The sequence below is a fragment of the Strix aluco genome, chromosome Z (genome assembly GCF_031877795.1).
Source record: "Strix aluco isolate bStrAlu1 chromosome Z, bStrAlu1.hap1, whole genome shotgun sequence".
NCBI classification, from domain to species: domain Eukaryota; kingdom Metazoa; phylum Chordata; class Aves; order Strigiformes; family Strigidae; genus Strix; species Strix aluco.
In genome coordinates this window covers 61,794,992-61,819,278 of record NC_133971.1, presented here as the reverse complement: position 1 = coordinate 61,819,278, position 24,287 = coordinate 61,794,992, and the positions used below count along the sequence as shown (strand labels likewise).

At 43.9% G+C, this 24,287-nt stretch overlaps 1 protein-coding gene across 5 annotated transcripts in view; it reads left to right on the top strand.

The window, feature by feature from the left end:
- ABCA1 (ATP binding cassette subfamily A member 1) overlaps nucleotides 1-24,287 on the top strand; it is a 99,915-nt gene that overhangs the window by 37,649 nt on the left and 37,979 nt on the right. For 4 of the 5 annotated variants that reach the window (XM_074813801.1, XM_074813800.1, XM_074813803.1 and 1 more), the window contains 3 exons: nucleotides 10,221-10,342; nucleotides 16,024-16,215; nucleotides 23,478-23,564. In XM_074813801.1, the coding sequence (XP_074669902.1) occupies nucleotides 10,221-10,342; nucleotides 16,024-16,215; nucleotides 23,478-23,564 (401 nt within the window). Of the gene's footprint in view, nucleotides 1-10,220; nucleotides 10,343-16,023; nucleotides 16,216-22,814; nucleotides 22,904-23,477; nucleotides 23,565-24,287 lie in introns of those variants that run through there. The other variant, XM_074813804.1, reaches the window with a different exon arrangement.

Below are 24,287 nucleotides of genomic sequence, written 5' to 3'. Positions count from 1 at the left end.
TACCTGAAGAAAGTGCAAAGAATTTTACCAGTGCATCCATATAGATAATGCAGAAGGTGTCTTCAGCAGTACACACTCAACTTTCTTCAGGTTAACTGCACTGCTTTGGGACTCTGGTACACAGGATCCAGTTTCTAAACCAATGAGAGCTGCTGTTCTTTTCTGTGTCTACTAGTACTACTCCTGTCCTCGATATAAAACACAGTGGACACTGATGCAAGTACTCCAAGGTGTATTTTCAGCCAGCAAGTTATATCAGTATTGAAGGGAAGGAATGGTTAGCGTATTGACAGTCCAGAAGAACACCATGCTGAAGGATGAGCTCCTCAGACTACCAAGGCAGAGTCTGTTGGGAGCATCCTGATGTGACCAGCAGTATAACGTTGCACTTAGGATACAATAGCCATGATCTCTAGCCAAGACTTCATGTGAATTTGAGCAGTCCATATCTACTAAGCATTTGCTTTTCAGTCTTCCTTAAAGATTGAGAAAGTTCTTTAACTATTTTGAAGCACTGTTGCTCAACAGTCAGATTTATACTAGTGAAGGGGCTGAATGGTTGCAAAGGTTGCCCTAAACTAGGCAGAAAAAACATTCTCTTGTTTTAGTGATGAAGCTTGATTTTTTTACTTTTTCCCCCCCTTCCTTTGGATTTGAGTCTCAAAAGCAAAACAAGCTACTATCTATAAGGATAACTTCCCAATGACCAACTAAACTGAAACACAGGGAGCAGTCATGGGAGTTTGAATTAATTTAGATGTAGGTATGTTTTCAGCATAAGTAGACAGTATTTCTGCTTAAACTAATTGGACTATAATGATTGGTTTATCCTTGTTCATCTTCAGCATTTTTTGCTACCTCTTGAATTGATTTGACCCTTTGTTCTGGAGGTGGCTTCTTCTGTTGTGTGCTAGATGAGGGGCATTAGGATTTGGCACTAAATCCAGATGTGACAGGTCTTCTTGTGAACATAGGGCAAGCGAAAGCCACTATGATCTGCTGACTGCAGACTTGATACTGTGTTAAAAAAGTCAGGTGTGAGTCAGGTTCCCTGAATCTGTGATGAGAGGAAGGGAGCTGTGGCAGAGTGAGGCTTCACACCCAAGGGAGGTGTGTCTTTTTTCTCATCAGCTTTTCTATGTAAGGTGACACAAATATGTGTACAGGACAGTCAGGGTGCTTTGATCCTGTGCAATTCTGCCTGCCACTTTACTTGAGGTTCATCACTACCCATGCCAGTTTTGTGGATGGAGCCTTTCAAACTGGTGCTGTGATAAATTTCAAGTAACATGATACTTGGAGGGTGGGGTGGTTCTGTCTGCTTGTTTGGGGGTTTAGAAATCGTTCTGATATAGGTAGGTGCCTTTTGCACTTGAACCAGCAGTCTCCCAGATGCATGCTCATGTAGCCAGCTCATGAAAACCCTTCTGCTGTTAGTAATGGTCATTTGATTAAAATGTCCAGTCCTGTTTTTTCCTGTGACTTGAATTTCCACTGAATTCAAGGTCACTTGCTCAAGTATGAGGAATTCTGAATGGGGTCCTCCTTGGTCACAGCTCATACTTTCAACTTCTGCTTAACTCCATGCTTTTTAATAGCATAAAGTCATTCCTTGTATGCTCACACCAGTGTTTGCCATTAGAATAGTGGTATGTGGCTGGATGTGACCATGGCATCTTGTTTCAAGTCTGATTTTTTTAATGTATTTCACCATGGCTGAGTTGATGTTTTGAAACATCTAAAATCTGTGTGTTATTTAAGGCATAATGTTTCTAGTGCAGTCAAAATCCAATCATAACACTTATTTTCTGACTCTTTAGAAGGACTTCTCTTTTTCTGAGCTGGATTTGATCTTTAGACACCTTCTCCATTGCCTGTACCAGCCCTAAATGTGTTCTGTATACACTTAAATATATTCCTGAAAATAATTTTGTTGCAGTAATGAAGTATTGTATTTGGTCAGATCTGAGGTCTGTCATGTCTGTGGCTGATAAACCAAATCAAAGGCTGAGAAATTTAAAGTTTGTCCTTATTTTGTGAAAAATAGCAGAACTTTCAATCAGTTAGAACTGCATGCGATTTGGAGCTGTGCTTGAGATTTGCTGCTTAAGGCAACACAGTGTAGATACTTAGGATGTTTCCTTTAAGCCTGCTAAATTTTTTGCACTGTTAAAAGCCTGAATAAGTTTTTTTCAATTTTTCACTGGCAGGCTGTATTTCACAGTTGTCTGCTGATAATAGAGTTTGGCTTGCAGCAGGGGAAGAAGCTGGAGTATCTCTTCTGTGGTGTTACAGTGACTAGGGATGGTGTTAGACAGCGGCTAGGGACGTGGTTGGGTGGGTCCCTTCATAGACAGAAACTCTGCAGACTCATTTGCTGGCAGGACTGCTGGTGACCAGCTTGTGGCTTTTGCTTCTGCACCTCTTTGTGTCTTTGCTTTCTGATGCAGTCTGTCATGTGTGTCAAGAAAGGGGGCCTGATGGCATTTGGGATTCAAAGTACTACCCAAAGAGAGGTATGAGTCTTGTGTTTCCTGCTGACCTTCCTTGCAGGTTGGAGGTGGGATCTCAGCTGGTTTAAATGGGCTCTGCATCCTTGAAGCCAACATACCCCCAGTGAAGCTGAACCAAGAACTGGTCACTTGCGCATGCACCGGTACACAGTGTTGGCTGTGCTTTCTGCCAGAGTGGTTGTGCTGGCGGCTATTTTTAAAGCTCTTCTAAGCAAAAATGGTGACTTGTAGTGCAATGGAGATGGTCCTAGTGTCTGCAGTCCCAAGATGAGAGGGAAGGCCGCGGCCTGTTGCACGTTTCCTTTTCTCCCAGGAGAGATCCTAGCTGCTGGAGATGGATGTAAGGCTGCCTTTTCTCTACTTGCATCACCATTTGGCATGGCAAACATATGATGATGGGCTCTGGTTAAGTGGGTGCACACTTGGGTGTTATCTAATGTCTGCGGAGGCAGCACCGTTACCTGTCTGATGGACACAGAGCTGAGAGCTGTAGCCTACCATAAAAACAGGTCAAGCTATGGCTGCAGAAGGAACAGCACTTCAACTGCATGCATATTAGGCTTGTATTTTCACACTAGCTGATCCTGAACAACAGACCTGCTGAGCTGCTCGATTTCTTGTCAGCAAGTCAGGGTACAGCTGTCCAACTTGGGCAGAGGACAGTTATAGCTCTTGCCAGTATCATTAGGAGTACAAGCAGCTCTGAGAGCTGTTCCCACCACACAGGGGGAAGAGTGCTTTATAGGGAAGGGAAAACTGAAACATAGTAATTGCTTTAAAAAAAGAAAAGACTTAAAATGTTATTTTATTGTGCTTTCTGGACATGTTGTCCAAAGTTAGGAGTATAATGAGGGCAGATGAAAACTTGCTGCCTTGCCAAGCCCAGCACTGGTGCATCTGAAAGGTTTGCTTTTCGCATTGTAGATCGGGGTCATTGGCTCAGTAGGGTACAATGCTGTAACAAGCTTCAGCATTAGATCACTGTTTCCTCTGGATCATTGTCAATTCACAAGTCATTCCGTCTTCAATTCCGGTGTTGAATTTGTTTGAAAGCCCATTTTTAATTTTATGGAAAGTAGCTTCAAACACCTTATGTCTATAAATCACAGTGATTGGTAATGAGTATAAAAATCAATTGAGGTGTTCAAGTGCACCCATCAGGTATTCCTGAGGAATACTTCCCAGATGCTGCATTGAAAAATTAATACAAAATCCCAGTATATGAGGTAATTCTGCATCAGCATTGGGTTTGCCTGCCCTGGTCCTCTCACTGTGTGAGAGTTTGCTGAAAGCTAAGGCAGGTTTCTAGCCAGAGTCCTTGTAGTGGTCACAATGCTCTACCAGTAAATGCTTTCAGCTGCTGGAGCTTCACCTCTTGGTCTCAGCTTCAGCTCCTTCATGTGCTTGTTTCTTGCAAAAACTCCTGTTGCTGGGAGTATGACTGGTGAAGAGTGATGCCCTGGGTGAGGCAGCCCTGTGTGACTGGGGAGCCTCTTGCCCTTGTCCTCAGCTTGTGCCTGGGCACTGTGGAGTGTGTTGCACAAGCTTGACAGGCAGCTGTACAGTCAGTCTGGCATGGGTATCTGAGTTGCTGGCCTTGCGTGAGTGCTACGGAGGTGCTGCACGCCCGCCTCCCTTGCTGTAGAAATGTGGTTTTACCTGAGTGGGCAACTGGGAGCTGTGAATCTCAACATTTTGTGTGGGGAGAGGAAAATTGTGTTGTTTGCTCACTTGGCCCTCTTCCTTTGCTTTGCTTTGCTCATTCTGTTAACTGGTGGAGACAGGTGCCTCTGACTGTATTGTGCTGGGAGCCCACTTGTCTGTCTGGTCTCCTTCAGGCACTTGTGGAAACCTGCTGACTCTAAAGAACAAAGCTAAAGCTTCTCATGCCCCGTCCTGTGTCACTATTTCATCTTGCTGTGGTGCCTTAATGCTGCTGTTATGAAAATGATTGGGTTGCCCTTTGAGTAAGTCTCTGAGAAATAAAGGGTCATAATATAACACCAGCTTCTCCTTTGCCTTGATGCTTGGCTGTGAGGAAGACAGGCTTAGCCAAAGACTAGTAAATCCTCCAACTGAAATGTATATGCAGAAAATAACATAGTTGTTTTCTGCCTTGCATGTTCTATCAGTAAGGAGTGAATCCCCTGAAGATAGTCGTGTTTGTAGATGAGACACACTGCCCTGCTTTCCTCTTTGCTTCTGAATTAATTTATGGTGTGAATACTCTTTTCCCCCTTCTTTCACCCAGTTCTCTGTAGGGACTTAGGGCACGTGAAGCTGGGAAGTGAATAGTAGATCTAACTGTCACATAGCTTTCACTGAGCTTGTTAGTTTTAAACTGGCTGAAAAATCTGGTTTATTGTACATTATGGGCACAAACCCTTTGGGCAGAAAACCCACAAATTGAAGTCAGACCTGGTGAACTTTGTACTCTACGGTGGATTGAGATATGTTGAAATACCACTTGCGTGCCTTTTATTTTTAGAAGACAGTGTTCAGGATATGAAAACTGTAGCCACAATTTCCGTGGGGTTTTGTTTTTCTACCCTATTGTTTAGTTTTAAAAGATGCTGCACCATTAAGTTTATGGAGGAAGGTATGAGCCCTCTGTGCTTCCAAGTGAAGCAAGAAAGAATAGGAGAGAAGTTTGAGGAGAACAGTCTTGCTCTGTAACCTGTCTCCACAGGCTTTTTTGTCCCACTTGTCTGTGGATCTTCCCAGTATTGTGGAAATGGTCACTGCTTACTTTGGGACCTGTCATGGTCATACTTGTAGTAAGATCAAATTAAAACTGTTTCCAGGCTGTGGTTTCTCTTGCTCTTTCCTGCACTGAGCCACCTTTTGAGCTTGTGAAAGTAACCAGGGATGTGTTTCTAGAATGAGGATGCTAAAAACCTCTGGCTGTGGAGAATTTATGGACCATGGACACTTTCTTCACTGCACAATCAGTGCTTCAGTTCTGACCTGCATGGAATGGAGACCACACAGCACCGACTTGCTATTTTTTATAATGAACACTTTTTGTTTTGCTGTTCAATTTAACCAGTAGTGTAGGATGTGTGGAGGTTCTGTTATTCTTTACTAGTTGTCTTGAACTTCATGAGAGGATTGGGTTTTTTTTCTCTGTTGTCACAATGATTTGATTTCTCAAGCAAGGAATGACTGGCCTAGCTCTGTGCTCAGGTGTGAAGGTGCTGGAAAAGGTTGAGCTGTCAGGAAAATGTAAATCTTGAAGATTTAAAACAGTGTGTCAGTCCTGTAGGAGATGCTCTGCAATCTGAGAATCATAAGTTGCTGGTTTCCGTGTCCAGAATTCAGCCCCCAAGGTTGGTTTGAACTGTCTGGAAATGAAGGACAGCTGTGTCTGTCACGAAGTCAGTATCTGTGAAATGCCACATGCGATTGTCTAATCCTGACCTGTGACTTCAGAGAGGAAGGGTGGTTTTGTGGTTAGGCACAAAACTTCCAGCTCTGGGAGCTCTTGGTTCTGCTGGAGGCTTCCTTATGTGACCATAGGAAAGACCATTCTGCCTGCCCCACATGGGAAATGGACTTTTCCTGCTTGTTTCATGTGGATGGGGACTGTCTCCTGTTTTGCCATATAGTGCCTGAGCTGGAGTTAGGCAGAATGAAAGCATTTCAGCCCCACTGGGCCTGCTGTCAGTGGGGATTATTTGCATGCTTTATAAGCAAAGGCTCTGTCTACATGTTGTGTTGTTTCTCCCTTGGGATCAAGTCTACCATGAGGACAGGCTACCTCAGTATTTCATCTGCAGGCATTCATCCCACCACTGAAGCAGCAAGATGGTTCACATGAGATCTGCCTGTCTGTTCTGGTTTCAACTGGGATAGAGCTAATTTTTCTTCTTAGTAGCTAGAATAATACTGTGTTTTGGATTCAGCATGGGATTTGGCATGAGAAAAATGTTGATAATACACTGATGTTTGTAGTTGTTGCTAAGGAATCAAAGACTTTTCAATTTCCCATGTCCTGCTAGTGTGCAGGTGCACAAGAAGCTGGGAGAGAGTAGAGGACCCAAATTGGCCAATGGAATATTCCATATCATATAACATCATGCTCAGTATATAGATGAGGGTTGGCCAGGAAGTGCTCTCTCACTTCTGGGATTGTGGTTTTGGGATCTTCTTTTCTCTGAGATTGCTAGCTGGGAGCAGAATGGGCATTGGTTGGCAATTGCACTGTGCATTACTTGTTTGTATTTTCTATTATTATTATTTATGTTATTTCAATTACTAAATTGTTTTTATGTCAACCTATGAATCTCCTTGCCTTTATCCCTCCAATGCTCTCCCCCATCCCCCAGGCAGGGGAGCATGAGCGAGTGGCTGTGTGGTGTTTGGCTGCTGGCCAGGTTTAAACTGCAAGACTGTCTTTGAGGGTGGTTGCTCTGTCTGACCTCAAGTTCATCTCCACATTTGTGCCTGGGCCTTGTCTTGGTCGCTGGGACCTGAGGTTTTGACCAGGAGGCCATATGCTGTGCTGGTGATGAGGGGAACCTGTGGGACTGCTGCTCCCCTGGTTTTCTGTTGAAGATGAATAGGAGAGGGAAGGAAAGGCTGCATGTCCATGTCGGTGAAAGTATGTGGAGAGACTTCTCCCTGATGTGCTGTCCAGACCTGCAGCTGCATTACGCTGTGCCAGCCGGCTTGCAATAGCTGACCATACCAATGCTTTTGGTTAGTCTCAAGTGTGAGAGAAGATGCACAAGTTAAATCATGTTTGAGCTGACACAGTTTACCTCACGTTTTCTGAATAACTTGATGGTGTGTCTGAGCTTTTATGGCAGGAAGATATTTGAGTAGTAGGTCTCTGGTTGTAAAATACGTTGTTCTACTCCAAATGTTTGTATTACTGGGTAAGCTTGGTATTAACCTTCAAAAGACTTGCCTGTTTCTTTTGTGTTCTATTTTTGGAGGAGTTCTTTTAACTAATGCTCTTGAATTTCCTTAGGCCCTAGAGGGCAAGCAGTCTTGGAGGAGAACGGCTGTTTTCAAGAGGAAATCTCTATTAACTCTTATCTTCTGGAAGTATCCAGGGCAGGAATTTAGATTGATTGCAGTGTTTGGTACTTCTCTGTGGTTTCATGTGCAAGTCATTATGCATGCCTCCATGATTGAGGGGGATTGTGTAAGACAGAGCCACAAGTGCTTCAAGTAGGACCAGATGGGGTGGGGGAGAAAATGCGTGGTAGGAGAGGCTGGCTATTTGCTTAGGGCATTGCAGCAAGACCATGTGTTGGGATTCAGTCTCTTGGTCTCCTAGCACTTCCATGTGTGGTCTTGGGCAGATAACGGTTATGACCTGCGAGCACAGGTTCATGACCAGCTGTCTGGAAGTCAAGCATTGTTCCACAAGCAGTTTTGGTAACTTTACGTTCTGTTCCCTTTGTGTTTTCCTCCAAATGATGATGAAAACTCCTTCAGACATTGTAGCAGTTGCCTTGGAAGGCAGCTTCTATTTTCAGCAAATTCTAGTGCTGAGCAAGTCTGAAGATGCTTGGCATGATAAAAAGGCAGGGAGAAATGCCCTGTTAAAGCTGAGCTGGTTAATTACAGCTGTGGAAGATGGCAGGCTCTCTGTTACTTGCCATCATTATTACGGACAGGCCAGCAGGAATCCCAATGTAGTTCAGGTTGCCTTCCTGCAATTACCTATTGAATATGTCCCCCACCAAGAAAATCCTGCTTCCATGTGGCAGAAAACCCCCAAACAAAAAAGCCTAGGTAAACCCAAAAGCAAAACAGCAATGAGGAAACAGAAAAGTTGGAGAATTATTGCTTGGTTATGTTTTTTCTAAAAGGTGTGTGGCCCTTTAAGAGGAACTTTAAAAATATTCTAAATGAGGACAGATTAAATGAAAAAGCTTGCAAACATCCGATCTCCGCATGCCAGTGTGCCTTCAGCCAGCTACCCCTTTGTCCATCTGAGTTTCTGAACTGTTGATGATCTCAACAAAAAATAAACAAGCTGCAGAAGTGTTTGGGGAGTTGTGCACATTTGGGAAGTCACCAAGGCATCAGGGTGGAGGGAACTTTTCCTGAAGTTGTGGTGAAGCAGGGTGCTTTAGCCTCTGCTGGAAAAAAAAAAAAAAAGACTTTTTTATGTTATTGCAGGATCCAGCTCTTTTCCTCTAATTTTCCCGGCTGGGAGAAAGGATGGGGGTTGATTTTGGTGACAGGGTGCAGTGGGGTATCTGCACACTGTGGTCAAAAGTGGTATATTGCTGAGTGGTCCTGCTGGGGGGAAGGGAGGAGGACAAGGGAGAAGCTTTTGTCCCAGAGTAACCTCCGTGTCGCCTCAGCAGAGGGGGGTGATTTACTTTTTCGTGTGGAACAAAAAGGCAACAGGGAATTTGTAACTGGATATGTAGATGAGGGAGCAATGACCGTCAGTAACCCCTGTGTGCTTCGTGTGGCCAGAGCACAGCGTGTGGTTTCCTCCCCTCGCTGCTGCTCTGCCACTCTTAGGCCCGGGGAAGCAGAAGTGACACCCGGGACACCAGCCTCTCTGTTACCACCGGTGGCACCCTGCGTGCTCAGCATGCTTTTTCCTGGGTGTTGGGCTTTCTTGAGGGTATCACCCGCCAAGCTAAGCAAAAAACACGGAAGAGGGAAAAAAAAAAATGTTCTGTTACAGCTGTTCCCTATAGGAGGGAGAAGGTACAAACTCTTGGGGCTCTCTTGCATTACTTTCCCTTTAGATCTCATCGTTTTCCACCGTTTGCCATGGGCTGCATCCTCTCCTCCTGGAGTAGAAAAAGCAGTGTGACACCGGCTGGCTTGGCTTAGCCTGGAAATCTTCACCCCAGTAAATCCCATGAGACTTATGCTCTGCTCCTTCTGGCGTAGCTACTTTCTTCATAGTTGCTTATTTAAGCATAGTAAAGATAGAATTGTCCTCTCTCTCCTTAAAAAAAAACCAAACACCAAAACAACCCAAAACAGTGTGAGGGTCAGTTGCTTAAGCTTCAGGTTTGTGAACTTTAATAGTGTACCTGGATCACAGTTTCCAGATGTCTCCCCTCTTCTGTGATAGTGATACGAATTTGCTTTAAAGCCAAGAACTGAAACACCAGTAGCTTCAGAAGGTGAAGCTTTTGGGGAAAAAATGGGAGTTAAAGAGCATTTCCAGAAATTCTGCTGCATGGTTAAGCTTGCTTCCTAGATGCGTGTGTGATTCTGTATCATATCTGTGTCTGCATATGTCAAACTTGGAAATCTATGGTAATGAGTACATTTACTATTAACATAATTAAATACAGATTAGTAAATTCCTTAGCTCAGTCCCGTGTTCAGTAACAACACAGGGATTAAGTAAAGCTGAATCTTTGTGCAAGGCTAATGCTAGGGTAGGTTTCACCCTAGATCAGGGGAGCAGCTTGCTGTACCTTGCTTGCTTCTTCTGTGCATGTATGTGCAAGTTGAGCTGAAGCAATGATGTTAGAGAGTTGTTCTTAAAGGTTCTTTATTTTTTTGAGATCAAGACATCATGGACTGACATCTCTGAAAGCTGCCAAGTTTTCAGAGCACTTTGCCAGCAGCTCCTTTTCTCCCTTTGTGCTGTGGTTTGTGTAATTCCGTCTCCTCCATTTGTCAGCTTTGCTTTTCCTGTTCAGGGCTCTCACATGAGTTTCCTTTTGGCTTTGCCCTGACCAGAATGTTGCCTGTTTTGTTACTTTGCAGACTTGAAACTTCGGGATTTCCTGGTTGACAATGAGACGTTCTCAGACTTCCTCCATTATAATGTGTCCATGCCATCATCCACAGTAGAGGAGCTACTGGATGCAGAGGTCAACCTCCAGCGGGTAAAGAGCACTTTCAATGACTAACATAATGCATGTCTATTGTTTGTTTAATCATAGTAGCAAGATCCACAGTGCAGGACCCCTGTGTGCTAGGTGTTGTACAAACACAGAGGAAAATGTAATCCCTGCTCCTCTCTTCCCTCTTGCTTTCAATTTACTGTTTTATGTGTTTGTAAGCTGTAAAAGGATGCTGAGACCCATGTGCAAATGTTTTGATCTGCATAAGAAAGTAGCCTCATACCCTTCAGGCTAAACCGAATTTCTTATTTCCTGCCTTTTTTTAACCAAAACAAAACACTAATTAGGTTGCTAGTGGTGTTCGAACTGTTTTACTTTGATTAGAAATAAAAGTGGGGTGGTTGGTTGGTCACTCAGCATGGACTGGAGCGGAGTTTCTTTGTGTTGCTCTGCCTTAGGTTCTTGTGCAGTGGAAGGAGGCATGCTTCTCAGTTTGTGGCCAGCTCTTCAAGACAGACAGTAAACTTGTATATTGTGTAGTACAAGAGAGTCCTGATCTTAGATGAAACTCCTAAGTGCTCCCATGATTGCCTTCATAAACAGAGACAGCAGTGACAGTGGGCTGGAGCCCCTGTCTTGGGACAGCTGTCTGCCGTTGTTAAGCTCAGAACATGTTTTTTGCTAGGCTGAATGAATTAGTCCACCAGCATCCTTTCTAATGCAGAAGTCAGAACTGGTTGCTTCAGCAGTGCAAAAGGTGATGTGCAGAAGGAGGAGGAAATCCATTCTGCTTCCCAACTCCAGATCAGATCTTTTCTTTGAAGTGGAGCTGAATAATAGTCCTTTCAGACTTTGTTTTCATGTAATTACAGATGCTGTCCCCCTTCACATGCATTGTCTCATTTTTCAGTGAATTCTATCAAGCCATCTGTTTTAGTGCAGTCTAATCCTACAAGTTAAGGATGTGTTCTACTAAAAAGAAGTGGAAAAAAAATCTTACCCATTTTAGGCTGCAGGTTTTGTTTTACTTGAAACTAATTTGCCTGAAATTCATGATAGATTAAAACAGAATCGTGCTACAGATAGTTCTGCAAGGATAACTAGAAGGCTTCAGCAACAACATAGTCACTCTCCCTAAGCTGATGGAAAGGCAGAAAGATATTCAAAGAGGCAAAAAAGCTAGCTCTGACTTAAGTCGTGCAACTGCCATATTATATTGGTTGTATATGGCAAAGCCAGTGGAAGGAGAAAGCTTAGATTTTACCCACATAATGTATCTAAAGGGTGGTAAAGAAGTAATCAGTTGGCTAGTTCTTGCTTGAATGCGTTAAGCTTTGTTCTTGTTTGTGTAATTCTTGTGCTCATTCTGCCAGGAAACTGGGAGTTGTATAGTCTTAGCAGTGGTTTGTGCTCTGGGATGGCAGGAAGAGCTAATCTAAGCAACACGGCAGTAAGCTGCAGAGGAGGGAAGTGGCCCACCAAATCTTTCTTTGAGCACTTTTCTAATACAGATAATAACTGAGAGGCAGAGCTCTCTCTTCCTGCAAGATTACTTTATCTGAGTCACAAAATGGACCCCTTTGATTTTGCTGGAGATCTGGGGTGAAGATCTGACCTCACTACTGAGCTGCAGCAGTGACTGCAGTGTTAATAGGCAATAGTTGTTTGGTCTCTGACTGTATGAGTGGGTCACAGCTTCATTCACAAGGTCATATAGAAGGGCCTGTTCAGAGTATGCAAACCTCTCACAGCAAATGAACCTTCTCCTGAAGTCTGTTAGTGTCCTGTGATTGTTCAGCAAGCCCAGAAGTTACGATTTGCAAGCAAGGAACTGAAATCGCCAAGGAGATGGGACTGTTGTTCACTGGTGTTACTGTAGTGACAGTACTTCAGCATGCCAAGCAGGGTCCATGTATCCAGCATACTGAACACAGTGCAAATACAGAAAAATGGCCAAAGCCTTGTCTTGGTCGGCACATTGCTTCCTGGGGCAGAGAGGCTCAACCTTGCATTTCTCTAGTGTAGGTGTGCTCAGAAGGGTGTCTGTTGGGATTGAAAGGAGCCTGGATCAACAGTGGGGAGGGTAGCTATCTAATCAAGTCTAGTATGCTGCCATTGTCCAGGCATAGCCAGACAGCTGTAATGTGGCTTGGATGGCAGGAGTAGGTCCTATCCTAGTGAAAAGCTGCAGGGGCACAATAAGTTCCTGGGCCAGGGCTGCAGCATGGCATGTTGAATGGCAGTGAGGAGTAAATAGTAACAGCCAGGGCATATGCTGCCTGGAATGAATGTCCCTGTTCTGTACAGCAGGGACAGTCCCAGGAGAGAACAGTGTGACCTGTGAGCAGAAAACAGTCACCGGTGACTGCTTTTAGACATGAGCCTGGGATTTTGAGAGTCCTTAGGGGACATAACTTGTCATTTAGAATATATTTGCCTGTTGAAGACACCATGGTATAAGATGACTTGACATGGTTACAGACAGTTGGCTTGGTGTGACTGGGTATTTTAGTTTGGGGCAGGTAGGCAGGGCCTTTGTTCTAGGATCACATGTGATGGAACTCACTGTGTTTGGAAAGATCAGCTTTTCTCCAAAAGAGCTTAAAATATGAGTGAAAAAGGTGGACAGACACAGGGGATGGTGGAAGGATTGTTCACCTTCGCTTTTTTGAGTGAGCACTGAAGCACTGGGAGAGACTGGTTTTCACAGAATCACAGAATCATCTAGATTGGAAAAGACCTTGAAGATCATCTAGTCCAACCATTAACCTAATACTGACCGTTCCCAACTACACCAGATCCCTCAGCGCTATGACGACCTGACTCTTAAACACCTCCAGGGATGGGGACTCCACCACCTCCCTGGGCAGCCCATTCCAACGCCTAACAACCCGTTCTGTAAAGAAATACTTCCTGATATCCAGTCTAAACCTTTCCTGGCACAACTTGAGGCCATTACCTCTTGTCCTATCGCTTATTACTTGGTTAAAGAGACTCATCCCCAGTTCTCTACAACCTCCTGTCAGGTAGTTGTAGAGGGCAATGAGGTCTCCCCTCAGCCTCCTCTTCTCCAGACTAAACAACCCCAGTTCCCTCAGCCGCTCCTCGTACAACATGTGCTCCAGATCCTTCACCAGCTTCGTTGCCCTTCTCTGGACACGCTCGAGCAATTCAATGTCCTTTTTGTAGTGAGGGGCCCAAAACTGAACACAGGAATCGAGGTGCGGCCTCACCAGTGCCGAGTACAGGGGTAAGATCCCTTCCCTGTCCCTGCTGGCCACGCTATTGCTGATACAAGCCAGGATGCCATTGGCCTTCTTGGCCACGTGGGCACACTGCTGGCTCATGTTCAGCCGGCTGTCAATGAACACCCCCAGGTCCCTCTCTGACTGGCAGCTCTCCAGCCACTGCTCCCCATGCCTGTAGCACTGCTGGGGGTTGTTGTGGCCCAAGTGCAGCACCTGGCATTTGGCCTTATTGAAACTCCTACAGTTGGCCTTAGCCCATCTCTCCAGCCTGTCCAGGTCTCTCTGCAGAGCCTCCCTACCCTTGAGCAGATCAACACTCCCACCCAGCTTGGTGTCGTCTGCAAACTTACCGAGGGTGCACTCAATCCCCTTGTCTAGATCATCAATAAAGATGTTAAACAGGAGTGGCCCCAAAACCGAGCCCTGGGGGACACCACTCGTGACCGGCTGCCAACTGGATTTAACTCCATTCACCACAACTCTTTGGGCCCAGCCATCCAGCCAGTTTTTTAACTGTTTTACCCAGCAAAGCGTGTGCCCATCCAAGCCACGAGCAGCCAGTTTCACCAGGAGAATGCTGTGGGAAATGGTGTCAAAGGCCTTACTAAAGTCAAGGTAGACAACATCCACAGCCTTTCCCTCATCCAATCAGCAGGTCGCCCTGTCGTAGAAGGAGATCAGGTTTGTCAGGCAGGACCTGCCTTTCATAAACCCATGCTGACTGGGCCTGGTCATCTGGTTGTCCCGCACATGTTGTGTGATGGTACTCAGGATGAGCTGCTCCATCAGCTTCCTGTGCACCAACGTCAAGCTGACAGGCCTGTAATTTCCAGGATCATCCTTCCGACCCTTCTTATAGATGGACGTCACATTGGCCAATTTCCAATCTGTCAGGACTTCCCCGGTCAGCCAGGACTGCTGGTAAATGATGGAAAGCGGCTTGGCGAGCACCCCAGCCAGCTCCTTCAGCACCCTTGGGTGTATCCCATCTGGTCCCGTAGACTTGTGTGTGTCTATGTGATGCAGTAGGTCACTGACTGTCTCCTGGATTGTGGGGGGAGTCGTTCTCCCAGTCTCTGTCTTCTGGCTGAGGAGACTGGATTCCCTCAGTACAAGTAGTCAGAACAGTACAGCTAGTGCAGCTAGTTTTCTATATGTCCTCCCAGGGAAGCTGCTTTAGACTCATCCTGGGTCTCCTGAGTGTCATTCTAGTGCCACACGGATATCCCCTCTTCAGCATGGCTGCGATGGTGGTAGTATCTCTGCTTGCAAAAAAAACACCCAAACTTTTTCAAAAGGATGCAACAGCTATCAGATTTATTCAGCTGAGTGTGCAGCATGGAAACATCATATTTTTGGCATATGGATGCAGACTAAAGTTAAAGGCTTGCACAATAATTGCATTATAAATCTTTTCTCTATTCTCTCAGTCCCATCTGCTTGTTTTCTGAACACAGTGCACTTTTTCCCCCCAGATTGTTGATGCACTTTTAGTTTTGAAAAATAAGAAAATTTTCAGACTTACCAGTGTGATTCAGGAACTGTTAACTGGAAGAAGAAATAAAGTGTAAAGCTGTTGTTACCTGTGCATTTACAATAAAATTGTTCCCTCTGTCTAGCCCTAAAGCAAACAAAATTTTTTCAAGGAAGACTCTAGATTTTCCTTGTGTTTATAACCTTTATGAAGTGTGCACCTGTTTGACATGTACTCGTTTGATGTTCAGCACACCTAAATCCTGCAACTGACCTTATGAAAAGAAACTAGGCCATGATGTCTGAAATGGACTGGTGATAATTCAGAGTGATTGTTTCCATTTCTCTCATAAAATGGTTGCTTGTGCATTAGGAAACATTATTGGCAAGTAAACCTTAAGTAAAATATGCCTCTGAAAGACTTTAGGATCCTACCTCTTGTTGCAGCCTGTAAGATAATTTTTTTTCACTGATACATTATCTGCCAAAACTCTCAGCAGTTAGTAAAGAGATACTTCAGAGCTAAGGAAGAAGGTGATCTTGATCCAGAACAGCACAGGAAAATGTGGCTGGCAGATATATCTAAGGAGTTTGGAACATGGGTCTTTTGCCCTTCACATACATTTGCCAGACTTGTGTTTGGTCACAAGCCTTGTTTTGTCTCTGTGGCTCAGTTCCCAGAAGACTGAAGATTAGGCAATGTGTGTACCCTTGGTTGGAGGAAATGGCTGCTGTGGAGGACAGGATCACCCCTGCTCTGTGCATGTTTGTGGATAAGTGAAGACAGACCTGCCTCCCCAGGACTTCTGCCCCATGTACTTAGACATGTTTTTGTTGGAACTGAGTTGTGCATGGGTCAGGGCTGTGCAACCTGTAGAGAAGAATGCCTTCTTACTTCTGTCTGGAAACGTTACAAATGGTGTGTTTTGTCTAGGTGATAACTAGTTTTGTTCTAGGAATCTTATGTGAAGGGAGACTTATATGTTTTGCCCACTTTTCCAGGTCATTGTGTCTGGTTACCGAATGCGACTGCAAGATCTCTGCAACAGCTCAACATTGTCTGAATTTCTTACAATCCAAAATCAGACAGCGGCCATAGACTCTGATGCCTTTGTTTGCACCTTGCCAAAGGAAAAACTCCATGCAGCTGAACAAGCTTTCCGTGCTAACCTGAATCCTTTGAAGCCCCTTCAGGTGAGTCCACTGATACCACCTGTGAGAGACTATCATTGCCACAGCAACATTTTCTAGGTCTTTCAGTCAAGGAATTAATCTCTGTGTTTCTGCAGTGAACTGTTCATTGTCAGTAAGAAAGAAGAAAGTTGGTCTCTATGACTGGACCGTGAACCATATTGCTTCTTCCTGTCAGTTGTACCCTTCCTGTTGCAGTGTGGTACTTGCAGAGCATAAACATGTGTGGTGCAGTTCAGTTTGTCAAGAGGAAAATATTTATGCTGTATAGTTAAACAAGCTCTTAGTTGTTCCTTTGTTTTGGTCAGATGTTGTGTCTTGGCTGGAATGAGCCCAGATGTTAGACTGACCCATACTGAGTACTAAAACCATCACCATCTGTCCTTACCATGGGTCCACTGAGTGGACATGTTCCTAGCCAGTGGCAAGCTGCAACCTTTGAGCAGGTTTAAGAGACAAGTTTTAAAGCCCAGTTTCAAAGATTGACCAACTGAATGGGTTTTGCATTGAGAATTCATTCAACTTCAGGAAAATACATTATTGAGGGGATGCTTGGAGACTGGAGCAGACTTAGGTGTTTATCTAGGAACCCCCAGTGATGCTTTGTTATAGGTCTGCAATATCAGGTAAAATACAAAAGTTTGAGGAAGTTAGTGCTGGAAATACTAGTAGAGAAAAGGGACCACAGAACCCACTCTTGTTACCCACTAAAACAAACACTCTATTGTCTGCTGTGGAAGAAATAATCACTTCGGTTGTGTGAGTTTCCAGATTTGGTGAGCCTTTCAGGGCTGAAAGTCAAGTACCACTTGCTTGGCTTTGTCCCCAGTCAAAAAGGGTCATTATCAAGTACTGGGATCATATTACTCTTCTGTGCAGTACATAGTCAGTTATTTCTCTCCACAGCTCATCTTCTGTTTTCTATGTGTCCTCCATCTCTATTTTTTCTTTCCTGCTGGAAGAGCAAGATAATCATAAGCATTAAGAGATGAGGTAATAGCACTAAAATTGTCCCCATAACAAAGATGGGCTGTTTGAAAAGGAAAGGCTATAAGCAGTTTCTTGTGTTCAGTTAGATGTATATGCATGGTTTTACTTTAAATCATTCACAGATACTAGAATTTCCTGAAGGGGGGGCCTGCAGGGGATGAAAATAGCTAGTTATAGTGCAACTTGGTACTGGTCTTCTGGGCCCTCTGGAGACTCAGTGTTACTTTTCTCATTTATGGAAGTCTCTACAATTTAGCTGACAGAAGCAGGTACTGAGTTTATCTGTGTTGTTGCATCTGTATTGTTTGTTGGTGAAAGAAAGCAATCATAAGCCACTCTGTGACACTTGGCAAGAGCAAAGTAGATTAAGACATCATGAGCAATTTTGCGGGACTTCTGAGAAGCTGGCTCATAGTCTTGGCTTCAAAGTAAAAAAGCTTCCAGTCCAGAAGCCAGCAGTTCTAAATCTGCTGTGTATTGTACACTGTCTTGTAAAGGTCCACAGTTTTCCTCAGAAAAATGTCACAGGCTACCCTCCACTTAAGCTGCTGCTATATATCAATGAGTGAAATAAAAACCAACTGACTTAAATGTGGCCAGGCAAAATTAATAAATTAACTCAGGATAACCACCGACATGTTTGAAACTTAGTGTCTTTAAAGGTTAAGAAGTGCCTTGACCTTCGGTAACAGCTTCGAACAAGAGGGAACTCTCTGTTCATGTACAAAGGAGGCTTTTGACATAGCTTATCATTAAAGGCACGGTGGGTCAAATCTTGAACATGCACACTGAAGATAGCATGCACTGAATCTACTACTGAGTAGTAGATACTGTAAACCAATGCCAACAACTTGCCCAGAGATCTGTTTTTAATTTTTTTGCCTGATCCCCTTGATGTACTTCACAGCATGACATTTCAATAAGTAAGGACCAAATCAAATGCAGGTACAACAGCAATTCAAGGCAGGTTTTTGCCTCACGTAATGGGACCTGGGCTCCACTGGTCGCAGCATTCTGTGATTTATGGAGAGGCAGCATCTCTTAATATGATTAGGTCAATACATTTGGGGTGAAAAGGACTTGCAAGTATGTGTAAGAACTGTGTGAATTCAACACCAAGGGTTTGAATAGTAAACCAGGAGTTTTGCCGCTCAAGTATCTGGGCAGTAGAGTGGCTATAGTTTCCTGAACTATCTTAATCCAGAAGACTCAGGCCAGCATCCACTTGCTTGTTCCTGCCCTTGTGCATTCCTCTTTGTTGTTCCCTCTGCAAGACAGTGCAGTAAATTACATGACAGAATTGATCTGGATTAAAAGTAACTGACCTGATTGTATGCTTACACAAACATTGGTGCTGAAACATGAAGGGGAGGGCGCAGGATTGAGAACCAAGTGGTCAGGGAATGTGTGTGTGGAGGCTGAGACCCCGACATCAACACCTGTTTCTGCTGGCTTAAAGTGTGTGTGCATTGGCAGACTGAGGGAAGCTATAAATGTTTTAGGTAACTCAACAAAACAGTAATTATTAGCAAATTTTGAACAGAGCAGTTTTAAAAAGGAAATTAAAGTGCATGCATAGTGAAATGCATGAGCGCTAAATGTCACAGCACTGTTAAGGTAGTCTTCTTAAAAAGGCAAGCAAAAAATAAACGCTTTCCGTTACATGCTTCCTCATCAGTTCTATCCAGAACAGCTTGAGCATTACCTGAAGTGCAATAGTACAGTTAAGACAAAGAAGGACTTCTAATTAAAATTTTCCACTAGAATTTCTATGTCTGTCAGTGATCCTTTGTATGACTTCAGTTTAACCTGCTCTGTAGGATGAGAAAATAGAGCCAAGCACATAGAAGCATGGCAGGGAGGTTAAAATGTGTCTCCTTATTCTTTCTTACGTAAGGACCTGTTTAGGCTGGGCTGTTCAGATCAAAACTTAGCAAAATATCTGGGAGTGATCACAGGGCACCAAGGCAGCTGATGAGCTTTTCTTCTTGACTGAGTATTCACTCCACTAGAAGCAACAAGTGTTTGAAAAAGTCAAATTCTTTGTTGCAGGACCCACATCTTAATCTTCATCCAGCTCTGAAGCTTTGTGGCCAACAGTAAGTACTACGGGGCATAGGACATCTTGTACAAGCCCCTTGTGGACACCTCTTCTTGAGGTTTGCCTTGCACTGGGTGTAGTCAGTGAGACTGTGAGGCAGGAGAATATGATTTGAGAACAACGGTGAAACAGGACCTCTGACTTCATGCACACAAATTTCCTTTTTGGCTTTCTTCCTGTGCTAGGCCAGCAGTTGTCCCATGGGAGACCCACCAAGTTTGCAAAAGGTTACAGGCACCCCTGGCTAGCAAGGTAGTAAGTCAGAGGTGTTCCTCTGGACTGGTGGTGTGATGGATGCGGACTAGCTTATATCATAAAAATACATGTCTGTGGGACAGTTTTCCCTCTGCAAATCTCCATAGTTTTGAAAATTATCTGAGGGGAAGGTTAAATGACAAAGACAGTTAAAACGGGTCCTGTGGGGTTTCATCTCTGCAGCGCTGCCTCAGAAGGGCTTTGTATCACTCACTTCCAGTGGTGTGGGTCTGTAATAAGCCATAAATATGTTGTGACTTGTGTACTATAGTGGTCGTTGAAGCAGTGTGGGTGAGCACATGAAAATCCAATTGTTGTTTCTCCCTTTGTAATATGAATGGTATTTTGTCATATGGTTAGCATGAACTAAGCATTGAATAATAAATGCATTCCAGTTGAAAAATTACTTTAGAAAAGGTCTCTTAATGTAAATACATGCTGCAACTGAACTTGTGGCTTTACTTGCTGTTTTGAGAGTGTTTTCAGTCAAGCAGAGTAATATGCTTTTAAGCAGCTGTACTTTGGGACTTTTACTCCCAGGAAGCAGAAGTAGAAGCTTAAAGCACGTGATTTTTCTGCGAAGTTCAGTGTAAAGTTTCTGCTAAGATCAGTATAAAGTTGTAATAACTATTTCAAAGCAATCATGGCAGTGTGGTCTCATTAAGCAGAAAGTTAGCTGTATGATGATGTTGGCTGAATTCTGTTATGACTTCCCAACACTTCAAACACATGTTTGCGTGTTAAGGTCATGTTAAATGTTCAAACACTCCTGCATGTTAAAGAAACAGAGTTGTCCATCCCTTCTAGCAGGAGCTGACAGGTGGACCTACTCAAGGTTGTCTTGACTGTGCAGTCAACTCTAGTCTCAAGTATTTGTCTCTATTTCAAGTCTTCTAGCATGCATGTGCAAGCACGCAGAGTCCATTCAGTGCAGTCTGTACCTCAAGTGTATTATGAAGTTGGCTGCCCCAAAAGACAAGTCTAGAGGAAGGCATGACTTGTCAGCCACTAACACAGTAGTTGTACAGGGTAGCTCTGTTCAAAACCTGGTAGAGTTTTGTCTTTCCACAGTGTGTCTGGAAAGGACAGGTGATGTTTTTGCAGCATTTCACTGGAAATTGAGTCATTGCTCCCCTCTCCCTCCTGCCAAGATGTAATCCAGACACCTACTAAAGACACTCACAGTGGGACCAGTATTACTGGAGCTGCCCTGAATCTAGAGGGCCCTTATGTAATGAATGTAATGAACTAATTCAGTGAGCCACTACAAAGAATTGTTTTCCAGGGAAATTCATGACGTGCTTATCTGTACAAAGACGACTGGCCACTTATGATTGTTTTTTGATTGATCATTGTCTCTGGAGATGCAACTTGTAAGAGGCTCCCTGAGTAGGCTTCAGGGTGCAAAGGGTGCTGGTAAAGAAAGCAAAATTCCCTCCATAGCAGTGGCATCATTGCAAGTTCTGGTGAGAAATGGAGTGCTGTGAATTTGTTAGGGAAGAAAGATCAGGATGGTGGGGTGTGAAAGGATAGGTGGATTCTCCTCACATTTCAGGGTAAGGTTTGTAAACTCCTTGAATCACTGAAGACTTGCATACTGGATCAGACCAAAGTCCTGTTCAGCTCAGTGTCCCCTGAGTGCTAGTTAGTCCAGCAGTGATGCATAATGGAGGCGTGTGAAAGAATGCAGCCATGGGACAAGTGTATAGTACTATTTCCTCAGCTGAATGTCCTGTTCTTCGGTAGCTTGCAACTTTCTCAGCTGCTGCTGGGATCTTGGTGTTTAATAGCACTTGGTAAGCTTTCTTCTTTCATGGATTTTTCTAAGCCTTTCTCAAACCCACATTAACATTTGGTACATTCAATATTGCATAGTATCTACTGAATTTTTCTATTTTGACTAGGTTTTGTGTGCAGTAGCTCCTTTTGTTTAAAACTGATCTTTTTACTACTTGTCCTGTATGATGAGGTGCTATGAGCAATCATCCCATTTCCATTCTCCATCCCACTTGTAATTCAACAGACCTCTGTTATAAGCTCTATCTGTCATTACAGGTCCCACTGAAAGAACTGTGGTCTACTGTTCTTCTTTCAGAAGCCATTCTTATCATGAATCATACTTGTGGTCCTTTTCTGTATTTGTGTTCCTTCAGAGATGGAGGATCCAAAAGTAGTACTTGAGAACCAGCATTGCACCATGGGTTTATATTGATGTTGTTCTGTCTTATCACTGTAATTCCAAGCTCTCCCTTTCTGACTGGCAGTAGCTAGTTCAGAGCCATCAAAGGTTATCTTAAATTAGAACTGTCTTCTCCCTATGTACTTTGCAGCACTGAATTTCGTCTGGCACTTTATAACTATGTGTCAGCGTGAGGCCATTCAATAATACTTTGCAATTGACTTTTGACTTTTCGCTGTTCTGAACCAATTAGTATCATCAGAAAACTCTTCCTTATCCACCCTGTCCCTGAATCACCTCTGAATACAGTGAAAAACACAAACCTGTGTAGGGCTTGATGAGGAATCTGGAGCTGAACAAGCATGTCTGCTGTTACCTAGGTCTTTCTACCTTGTCTTGTTGCTAAACTGGTAGTGCAGCTATGTAGCTTTGATGTTTGCAGACTTTATTACTCTAAACATGTCTTAAAGGTCTTACACTGTGGAGAGTTTGAATTGCTTTTCTTCTAGGCCTAATGATGTGTTTTGATTTATCTGAACCTTAAAGTTTGTGTTTAATAGAAATCCATAGAGGTTAGAGAGTCCCTGAATTTGCAGCTGGCTTTGTAGCAGGCACTAACTGTGCACTCAAAAGTTAGATGGATCTAAAATGCTCCAACAGATCAATGGAACAGTACCTAATTATACCAACTGGCACTGACCAGGTCTTGTCACCCTCCAGCAAATCAACTAGAACAAGTGAAAGCCTCCAGACTTTGCTTCCAGAAATTACACTGGGAAAGAAGTGAGAATGAAAAGCTTCAGCCCAAAAGATGTCTGTTAAAATCAAGGGCCTTGGCTGTTCCTCTGTGTGTCACAATGCTGTAACTTTAGCATGCTTTCAAATGCTGCAATGTGTAGCTGCTAACGTGAAATCTTAGGAAATTATCTTGATCTTCATTCCTTTGAAACAAGGATTGTGTCCAAAAGTTTCCCATGCAAGATAATCCAGATACATGAACAGAAAGGGAGAAGAACCTCACAAACCGAAACTCAGGCCCACCAGTTACATGTGCAAGTGGAAACAAGGAGTTGTCTTCAGTGTGACTCCCCCGGTAGAGCAAATAGTTTCTTGAAAGCTGTGCCTTCCACTTCTGGAAACCTGTCAGACTTTATCTTGTGCTGATGGTGAGTGTCATCAGAAGCCGGTTGTTTTAAAATACACCCTTGATTTAGATAAAAAAAAGTCCAGGCCTGAGGGGAGGATTTGCGTGATGGAGGTGATAGACACTGCAGTAAGAGTTCTGCATATCTGAGCTAGTATCTGTGGAGTCCCACTGAAAGCTTGTGTCTACCAACTGGTCTTTTCCTCCCTGGTATAGACTTTTCATCCCCTTCTTAGCACTGTCTTACAGGATTTCAGATCTGTCCACATGCTCTCCTGTAGGCAGTGCTTGTTTTGTGACCTAGAATGCCAAGCCATCCTTTGCGTGCATTTCACATTTTATTGGGATGGTTCTGGTTATGGCATCTCTGTACCTAACCTGTGAGGAGGGACAGTGTTGTTCCCATCATATTGTGGGGCGCTGAAGCCCAGGGTATTTTAAGATCAAGTCTGCACAGAAAGCCACCTGTGTCTTCTCCATCAAGCACTTAGCTATGTAAACAGTGCTTACTACTCTCCTTTACAAGAATGTGCACAAGAGTTTAATTTCTTTGTGCCTTGCAATGACTTCTAATTTTCTTTTCTCTCTTCCTGCAGAGACGACTTTCTTTCAATTCTTCCTTGTGGGATCTGTCAGAAACCGTGGAAGCTTTGAGAGAGAGCCTTGGGAAGCTTGTTAAAGAGGTAAGGAGCACTTTTGTGTTAGGAGAACACATCACCGTCATCGCTGTCTTAGCCTGCGGTCAAGTACAGGAAGTATGAGTCTCCCTGGTGCAACTCAAAAGTCAAATCCCAGCCGTTCTCCCTGTGTCAGTAGAGGCAGCACACACTTTTCAACCCCTTGGCACTTCGAGTTACAAACATCATAGGAGTTTTAGATGTGTGGCTAAAGATTGGGTCCTTGTGGGAGGAGCAGAAATTAAAACGTTTTCTGTGGGGTTTGCCTTCTCAGCAGTGATACAAGTGTTGGACTTGCAATACATCTGTTGCCTAGTGGTGCCTTGCAAATTGCATGTGGAGGTTTGCCACCTTTCTAGTTTTTTTACTCAGTTGCCAACTGTGTCGGGGTTGTTACTTGGTTGTATCTACTGGTCTCTGGGTGAGGTGAGGGTATGGCATGTGGAAGAGATATTGTGACTGTTCTAATCTAAGTAGCTATAGGCTACTGTTTGTTCTTTGTCTAGCTAGCTTTTTGGGGCAGAGATTGTCTTCGGGTCCTTGTGGGGCAGTCAGTGCAATGACATCACAACACTGGCTGTGAAAGGGTCTGACAAAACATAAATAGCGATTTGCAGAGGCAGAGTGACATTACAGAGACTGCAAGTGTTTGTTTTTGCAGGTAAAACGAGGGATTAAGAAAAAAGCCCTGGGTGCCTAGCGTGAGTCAGAAGTCCAAAACAAGGGTGG